Below are 9,891 nucleotides of genomic sequence, written 5' to 3' on the forward strand. Positions count from 1 at the left end.
TATTACTACACCTGATACCCCAATACTGAGCAGCTGCTGCCGTACGTGTCCCTATTACTACACCTGATACCCCAATACTGAGCAGCTGCTGCCGTACGTGTCCCTATTACTGCACCTGATACCCCAATACTGAGCCGCTGTTGTCGTACGTGTCCCTATTACTGCACTTGATACCCCAATACTGAGCCGCTGCTGCCGTATGTGTCTCTATTACTGCACCTGATACCCCAATACTGAGCCGCTGCTGCCGTATGTGTCCCTATTACTGCACCTGATACCCCAATACTGAGCCGCTGTTGTCGTACGTGTCCCTATTACTGCACTTGATACCCCAATACTGAGCCGCTGCTGCCGTATGTGTCTCTATTACTGCACCTGATACCCCAATACTGAGCCGCTGCTGCCGTATGTGTCCCTATTACTGCACCTGATACCCCAATACTGAGCCGCTGCTGTCGTATGTGTCCCTATTACTGCACCTGATAGCCTAATACTGAGCCGCTGCTGTTGTATGTGTCCCTATTACTGCACCTGGTACCCCAATACCCAATACCCCAATGCTGAGCCGCTGTTGCCATATGTGCCCCTATTACTGCACCTGATACCAGAATGCTGAGCCGCTGCTGCCGTATGTGTGCTTATTACTGCACCTGATACCCAATACTGAGCGGCTGCTGCCGTATGTGTCCCTATTACTGCCCCTGATACCCCAATGCTGAGCCGCTGCTGCCGTATGTGTCCCCATTACTGCACCTGATACCCCAATACTGAGCCGCTGCTGCCGTATGTGTCCCTATTACTGCACCTGGTACCCCAATACCCAATACCCCAATGCTGAGCCGCTGTTGCCATATGTGCCCCTATTACTGCACCTGATACCAGAATGCTGAGCCGCTGCTGCCGTATGTGTGCTTATTACTGCACCTGATACCCAATACTGAGCGGCTGCTGCCGTATGTGTCCCTATTACTGCCCCTGATACCCCAATGCTGAGCCGCTGCTGCCGTATGTGTCCCCATTACTGCACCTGATACCCCAATACTGAGCCGCTGCTGCCGTATGTGTCCCTATTACTGCCCCTGATACCCCAATACTGAGCCGCTGCTGCCGTATGTGTCCCTATTACTGCCCCTGATACCCCAATACTGAGCCGCTGCTGCCGTATGTGTCCCTATTACTGCACCTGATACCCCAATACTGAGCAGCTGGCGCCGTATGTGTTCCTATTACTCCACCTGATACCCTAATACTGAGCCGCTGCTGCCGTATGTGTCCCTATTACTGCACCTGATACCCCAATACTGAGCAGCTGGCGCCGTATGTGTCCCTATTACTGCACCTGATACCCCAATACTGAGCCGCTGCTGCCGTATGTGTCCCTATTACTGCACCTGATACCCCAATACTGAGCCGTTGCTGCCGTATGTGTCCCTATTACTACACCTGATACCCTAATACTGAGCCGCTGCTGCCGTATGTGTCCCTATTACTGCACCTGATACTCCAATACTGAGCCGCTGCTGTCGTACATGTCCCTATTACTGCACTTGATACCCCAATACTGAGCCGCTGCTGCCTTATGTGTCCCTATTACTGCCCCTGATACCCCAATACTGAGCCGCTGCTGCCGTATGTGACCCTATTACTGCACCTGCTGTGTGGTTCTCTGTGCCCTCTAAATTCTAAAACACCCCTCTATAATATAGCAATGCTGGGTGCAAGTGCCCTAGAAAACAGTGCCCATATTTTGCCCCTAGAAATTAATAATGCCCTGTGTGCCCCTTTGATAGCCACAGTAACCTGAGTTCCCCTATAACAATAAGTGCCCACTTTACATTTAATAAAGTCCCGAGTCTCCCCCTGTACAGCTGTAAAGCATCATTCTCTCTTACACACAGTATAATGCCCCCTCACTGTATAGTACCACCCACACAGTATACTGACTCCTTAGTAGCCCCCAAACTGATGGCTCCAACAAAGTATAATGACCCCCACACTGTAATCTTCATACTGTATGATGGCCCCCTAGATAGCCTCCATATACAGTAGCATAGTGCACCAAATAGTCCACAATATAGAATAATGCACTCCCCATAGGCAGACTCTATAGCATAAGGCAGCCCCCATATGCAGACACTGTAATAAGGCAGTACCCCCATAGGCAGACTCTGTAATAAGGCGGCACTGTAATAGGCAGACCCTGTAATAAGGCAGCACCCCCATAGTCAGACTCTGTAATAAGGCAGCCCCTATAGTCAGACCCTGTAATATGGCAGCACCCCTATAGGCAGACCCTGTAATAAGGCGGCAGACCCTGTAATAAGGCAGCACACCCATAGTCAGACCCTGTAATAAGGCAGCCCTCCATAATAATAATAATAATCTTTATTTTATATAGCGCTAACATATTCCACAGCGCTTTACAGTTTGCACACATTATAATCACTGTCCCCATTGGGGCTCACAATCTAAATTCTCTATCAGTATGTCCCCCATAGTCGGACCCTGTAATAAGGCAGCACCCTCATAGTCAGACCCTGTAATAAGGCAGTACCCGTAGTCAGTCCCTGTAATAAGGCAGCCCCCTTAGTCAGACCCTGTAATAAGGCAGCACCCCCATAGTCAGACCCTGTAATAAGGCAGCACCCCCATAGTCAATGTAATGAGGAAGCACCCCCATAGTCAGACAATGTAATGAGGCAGCACCCCCATAGGCAGACCCTGTAATGAGGCAGCCCCCATAGTCAGACCCTGTAATAAGGCAGCCCCCTTAGTCAGACCCTGAAATAAGGCAGCACCCCCATAGTCAGACCCTGTAATAAGGCAGCACCCCCATAGGCAGACCCTGTAATGAGGCAGCATCCCCATAGGCAGACCCTGTAATGAGGCAGCATCCCCATAGGCAGCCCCTGTAATAAGGCAGCACCCCCATAGTCAGACCCTATAATAAGGCAGCACCCCCATAGTCAGACCCTGTAATGAGGCAGCACCCCCATAGGCAGACCCTGTAATGAGCATACATATTAGTCCATAGATCATGTACAAGAACACATTCAGTAATTCATGCGTGCACAAAGACCCCTCACATAAATAATCAGAGAGATCACATGAATGTATAGTTCAAAATATAAAACAATCCTTTATTGAAACATACAATTAAAAACTTTTTTTTCCCCCAACCATATAGTAGGTCATAAAATCAGAAATACCTCCGATCTACAAAATAGCAGGTCTCATGCTCTCATGTGAACAAACTACCTATAAAAGCCTATTGTTGGTCAACCTAAGTAATAAATGACCTAAACAATGGCACAATAGTTATGATAGCTGTTGAACATCTGTATGGAACAATAATGCATAAAGAGTGCAATACATATATATAGCGCACTACAATTGCAAACAATTACACAGTGAGAAATGTATATAAGTGAATATAATTTATACATCTATATTGGTACTCAAACTGCGTAATGACAATCCATGCAAGTAACAGGCACTACAAATGTACCAAACAATGCGTCACTATTAAAGCTGCGTAATGCTCATTTTGCACAATGTGCTAATTAAATACCTAAACGCAGGGAGGAACATTGTGCCTACACTAATACTAAGCCGATAATGCAAATTATGTCAGGTGTTGAATTACCGCCGCCACTGCCCAATAGGCATTTGTGCAATAAGGCGCTATATGTATGCTAAGTATTAAGCCGCTACTCTGATGCGATATGTTTGCATCTAAATTAATAACGTGGTGACAAAAACTACCACTGTGTCACCCCATGGTGATAAATCAATTGTACCGCACAGAGAAAGCTGGAAGTATATTTACCATATGTCACGGAGCACAGGACCTGCCAGCCCGACGCGTGTTTCGATAGAATATCTTCTTCTAAGGGCGTTATTGCACAAATATATAGGCTTTTATAGGTAGTTTGTTCACATGAGAGCATGAGACCTGCTATTTTGTAGATCGGAGGTATTTCTGATTTTATGACCTACTATATGGTTGGGGGAAAAAAAGTTTTTAATTGTATGTTTCAATAAAGGATTGTTTTATATTTTGAACTATACATTCATGTGATCTCTCTGATTATTTATGTGAGGGGTCTTTGTGCACGCAAGACCCTGTAATGAGGCAGCACCCCCATAGGCAGCCCCTGTAATAAGGCAGCACCCCCATAGTCAGACCCTGTAATAAGGCAGCCCCATTAAAAAATAAATACTCACCTCTCTTCTTCCTGGTTCCTGTGCTGCTCCCGCTGATCTCCTGACAGCGGGCGCCGGGCAGTGACGTCATCGCGCCCGCTGTCGGTGTCGTTAGACATTGACAGTGGATGATGGGGGAAGGAGCGTTACGCTCCTTCCCCCATCATTGCGATCAGCTGTATCGGCTAAATGCCGGTACAGCTGATCTTCAGATGACGGTGGGGGGCCCACTGCTGGATCCGGGGCCCCCCGTCTGCTCAGGGGCCCCATAGCGGCAGAGCAGGGAGATCGATTCTCCCTGCTCTTCCGCAGATAGTAACTATCGGAGCTCCAAGTGTGCCCCCTCAGAGCGCTGGGCCAGGGGCCACCGTCCCCTCTGCCCCCCCTCCCCCCCCGGTTGCTACGCTACTGCTGCTATCAAAGCAACCTGGGCTTCCATAACACCTCAGCAGCGCCACAGGCTGATCGCCTCCATGCCACGCCGCATTAATGCAGTAATCAATGCAAAAGGAGCCCCAACCAAGTATTGAGTGCATTTACTGAACATACATTTCAGTAGGCCAACATTTCGGATGTTAAAATCATTTTTCAAGCTGGTGTTATAAAGTATTCTAATTAACGGAGATAACGACTTTTGGGTTTTCATTGGCTGTAAGCCATAATCATCAACATTAACAGAAATAAACAGTTGGCGCACATTGGTGCCTAACAACAAAGAATGAGGTGCTCTGCAATATAAAAATAGCAATTACTTGCCCAGTAGCGAGGTCACCACTACTGGCCCTGTAATGGGGGCACTGTGCCTGGCTCTAATCTGCCCCCCGAACAGGCAGCGCACCTCTCTGTTTGGCTGCTGAGACTGAAGATTTAGTAATGATCATAAAGGGTAAGAAGACTCCACCAATAAGGAAGAAACAATGTGTGGCTCACGAGGCTAGGCAGCTGTGTCATGCTTCCTCCCGGCCGCTAGGCGTCACCGTCTGCAGTCCTTACACGTACCTTCTGCACATGCAGTAACGCGTCTCAATCATTCCAATTTGATGACGCGGAGGAATGCGCCGGTGTAACGTGACGTCATCATCCAGTTCTGTGCCGTAACCACGTGTGTGCAGGGCAGCTGTTCACCATGTCTGCGTTAGATCGTGTAGTGTAAGTACCGCTGCTCCGGTGATTGCTGGATTCCCGTATTACCCAGCCCCCTCTGCGGTGTCTCAGTAACCATCTGATTTCTGTTGTAGGAAACCGAAAACTCGGAGATCAAAGCGGTTTCTGCAGCACAGGGCGCCCAAGCTGACTGAGAATGACAAGAACGCCATGCTGATTAAAGGGGGGAACGCCAATATGACTGTGACCCAAGCCCTCAAAGATCTGGTACGTCTGCATGCAAGCTTCTGTCTCCTGAGGTTAAAGGGAACGTGCTTCTTACATGTCAGAAGTGTTAAAGGGATTGTCGCCTTTCAGCACCATTACCCTCCTCATGAAATGACATGAGACGAGTGCTGGCCCATCTCCTGTTTACACAGTGTGCCACGCTGCCGATAAGTGAACATAGTGCGTATACATCTGGTAATGGCTCTGACATAGATGGGTAATGAGTATTCACTCACGCAGATTGCAATATTCTAGCTGGCAGGGAGCGGCCGAAGCTTAGTGACAACAGATCCTCTTGGTTCCTTTATTGTAAATGTCAGCCGGATTCCATGGGTGAAATGTGGTTCCGATGCAGTGGGAGAACGGCACTGAACGTATTTTTCTCTAGTAAATAGCTCTTGACTGCAGTTAGCTCAGTGTCAATCCACATCAGTCATTTTTTACACTAGTCACATTGGATTGTAGTGGTGTTGTCAGGGGCCCACAAACAGGGGCAGACCGGGCCGGAAGACATATGCCCCCCAAGCAGCTGTTCAGGGCCGCCGGTGGACCCGCACTGTTCCTTTTCATTCTGGTTGATGCTGGCCGGGCTACGTGACAGATGCAGAGATGCCCACTGCTTGCTGTGTGGGCTGCGTCTGCTAACGATATGCCATACACAGCGCACCTGGAGCCAAGCATGAGGTGATGATGGTGCCGGGAAGGAGGGCTCCAGTGAGGGGACAGCAGGCTCCTGATAACTCCAGACAGCATTGTATTGTCCGGTTGGCGTCTGCTGTGCTGCGGCTCAGTGTGAGTTATTGCAGGAGTCTGAGCTTTACTGCAGATCAAGTCACGCTGTCAGTGCCAGGTCATTGAGTCCACCGTCACTTGGTCTGCAGGAACATTCAGTCTGGTGCAATAAATCACAGTGACCCACAAAATCCTGCACTGACTGAATACATCTGAACCTGCAGGACGGCTCACATTATAATATACTGCACTACATATAATATGTGAGGTCTTGTAGGCAGGTCTAGGTGTGATCAGTGCAGTGCATTGTATACCTTGGTGGCTCAGTGGTTATCCTTGCAGCACTGGGTTCAAATCCCACCAAGGACAATATCTTCATGGAGTTTATATGTTCTCCCCGTGTTTGTGTGAGTTCCCTCCACGTCCTCCAGTTTCCTCCCACACTCCAAAGACATTGATAAGAAATCTAGATTGTGAGCCCTAATGGGGACAGTGCTGGTAATGTCTGTAAAGCACTGTGGAATTAATGGTGCTATATAAGTGAGTAAAATTAAAAAAAAATATACCACATGGATTACACAGATTAGTCTATGATAAAACTGGGCAAAGTGTGGCCCACGGACGTAGACAGCCGTAGGGATAAAACAATGGCCCACAGGCATCACCATGCCCTTGCCTGCTGTCCCATCTGCTTCCCACTGTCACCGCTATCTGCATCTTTGGGATTCAGACAGCAGTGAATACATTGGTGGAAGAGGAGCCACCGACTTTCTTCCTTCAATCGGCATATGAGCCATTAGACATGATGATGTTACTTCACTGTATATAGGAGGCTATGTGGGGCCTCATACTGCATTTAGGAGGCTAAGTGAAGGCTCGTTGTATTTCGAGAGGCTATGTGGGGATCATACTGTATGGGGGTCTCACAGTATACATGGGTCTATGTGGGGGCTCACACTGTATACATGGGACTTATACAGTATATAGAGAGGCTTTGTGGGGGCTCACACTATACCGGGGGCTGTGTGCTGTGGGCTCTATGATATACTGTGATACACACATCAAATGTTTTACAAAATACACATTATTATATGCTATCAGATGTATGTAGTCACAGTTAGGGATGAGCGAATAGCTTCGGATAGGTGCTTATCCGAATAGCTATAGCGCTTCCCGAATAGCTGCCTCAGGAACCCAGATACAGCTATTCGGATAAGCTATTTGCTCATCTCTAGTCACAGTGTGCCATATGCCAGTCACACATTCTTCTGAATACTATATGCACAGACATCAGACGATAGTATAATATCCGATGTCTGTAGTCATAGTGTAATATATACCATCACATATTATCCTGTATACTGTAATATACTATGAGCGCAGACATCCACTATTATATACAGGGTAATATGTGACTGGTGTAATATCTGATGTCTGCAGTCCTAGTGTAATTTATATCCTGTATATGACATCTGCACCGCAGTATATACCAGTCATGTATATCCTTTATACTGTATGTGCTGTACTATGTGCACAGGCATCTAATCTATATATATATATATATATATATATATATATATATATATATATATATATATATATATATATATATATATATATATATATATTTTACTCTTCGTCATGACAGCACCCCACATGAGAGAGAGGGATCCGCCCATAGGAACAGGAAACCTACAGAATAAAAGGAGGCGGTCCCCTCTCCTCCTCAGTTTAGGTTTCCTGTTCCTATGGGAATCCCAGGACGTACCTACAGAAGATCCCTGGGCCATGCACCCGCCTGCGTCGGTCTCTGTAAGGAACGGCAGGGGCTGCGGTTCCAGTAGCAGCGGCGGGGGAGCCACTGTGTACAGCCTCCCCCCTCGTCTGATCGATAGCCATGGTCCGGGTCCGGTCACCGCTGGTCCGCCCGGCTCCATGAGGGCGCGCGCGCTCAAGCGGCCGGCTAAATAAAGCAGCCGCCGCATGGAGGAATGAGCGGCGCGTCTGACCCGGAAGTCGCTGGAGCACTTCCGGGTTCGGGCCGGGGAGGCAGGAGATTTGGCGCCATATTTAAAAGCTACAGCGCTACTGTCGGCCGGTGTGTGGATGTGAGTATGGCTTCACCGGCCGACGAAACGCACCTTGTGGTACCAGAGCGCTCTCCTAGTAAGGAGAAAAGCGCCAGGAGCAGCATTAAAGAGGGTGGTCGTCAGGAGCGATCTTCCACTAGGCAAAAAGATCCCTCAAAGAATCCGCCTCCAGATCCGGTACCTGTCAGCTTCTCTGGGTGAGTGTAAAGACTTCTCTACCTATATGCTGATGTATGTTCCTCCTATGTCCCCTTCCTTCAGTCCAGGAAAAAAGCGCACAAGTCCAAGCACAAACAATGTGCTTTATGTATACAGCCCCTTCCAGACTCCTATATGAAGAGGTTATGCTCAGATTGCATCATACTGACCTTACGTCAAGAAAACATTATGACTCCATCTGACGTTAGAGCCATGATTCGAGAAGAGATGCAGGGACTGTCACAGGCTAGTATCCCTAGTTCCCACCAACCTAGCAGATCCCCATCTCCGGAAAACCCAGAATCAGAGGAGGTGCATAAGTCCTCAGATGAGTCGGAAACTCGGCCGAGTTCATCCGAAGATGAGGGGGGCTGTGTCTGCCTAACAGCAGCGTGGACAACCTGGTGAAAGCAGTCAGAAACACGATGGGGTGCCCTGATGAGAAAGGGAAAAAATCCGCTCAGGACATCATGTTCGCGGGGTTAGGACAAAGGAAGCGCAGATCCTTTCCCGTTGTCGCAACTGTTAAAGAATTAATTAAAAAAGAGTGGGACAAACAGAGCGCCAGAGGTTTTCTACCATCTTCCTCTAAAAGGCGATATCCCTTTAGCGACGAGGAGCTGAATACTTGGTCGAAAGTGCCAAAAGTGGACGCAGCCGTAGCCTCAACCTCAAAACAGTCAGTCTTGCCTGTAGAGGATTCAGGGATGCTAACGGATCCGTTGGACCGTAAAGCAGAGGCCCTGCTTAAAAAAATCTTGGGAGGCCAATACAGGGGCATTCCGACCAGCCATCTCTGCTACCTGTACGGCGAGATCTCTGCTGGTTTGGATGGAACAACTGGAGGAGCAGATCAGAGGTAGAACTGCAAGAGACTCCATTCTACCAAAGATCCCTCTGATGAAGGAGGCTGTAGCATTCCTGGCAGACGCCTCAGTAGATTCGCTACGCCTAGCAGCCAGGTCAGCCGGCTTAACAAACACAGCCCGGCGAGCACTCTGGTTGAAGAACTGGAAAGGGGACGCACAGGCAAAGGCAAAGCTTTGTGCGCTACCCTGCCAGGGTGAGTTCCTTTTCGGGAAGACTCTGGATGAGATCTTAAAGAAAGCAGGAGAACGGAAGAAAGGTTTTCCTAATCAGTATCTTCCGTCTTACAGGAGAGCATTCAGAAGACGACCCTTTTCCCGGAGGCCGTTTGAGCAAAGGGATCGCTGGGAGGCGAAAGACCCTAAGCAAAAAGGAGCCCTGTTTACCGGATCTTACAACTCAAAACGTGGCAAGTACCGCTAACCTG

General features: G+C 48.4%; 1 protein-coding gene across 1 annotated transcript in view; it reads left to right on the plus strand.

Moving 5' to 3' along the window:
* The first annotated feature begins 5,250 nt into the window (after positions 1–5,250).
* The window catches only part of RPF2 (ribosome production factor 2 homolog), a 29,024-nt gene continuing 24,383 nt past the window's right edge, over positions 5,251–9,891 (plus strand). Inside the window, exons 1-2 of the mRNA XM_069726140.1 lie at positions 5,251–5,355; positions 5,445–5,577. Coding sequence (XP_069582241.1) covers positions 5,333–5,355; positions 5,445–5,577 — 156 coding nt within the window. The 5' untranslated portion in view covers positions 5,251–5,332. The remainder of the gene's footprint in view (positions 5,356–5,444; positions 5,578–9,891) is intronic.

The sequence above is a fragment of the Ranitomeya imitator genome, chromosome 5 (assembly GCF_032444005.1).
Source record: "Ranitomeya imitator isolate aRanImi1 chromosome 5, aRanImi1.pri, whole genome shotgun sequence".
Classification (NCBI taxonomy): Eukaryota; Metazoa; Chordata; class Amphibia; order Anura; family Dendrobatidae; genus Ranitomeya; species Ranitomeya imitator.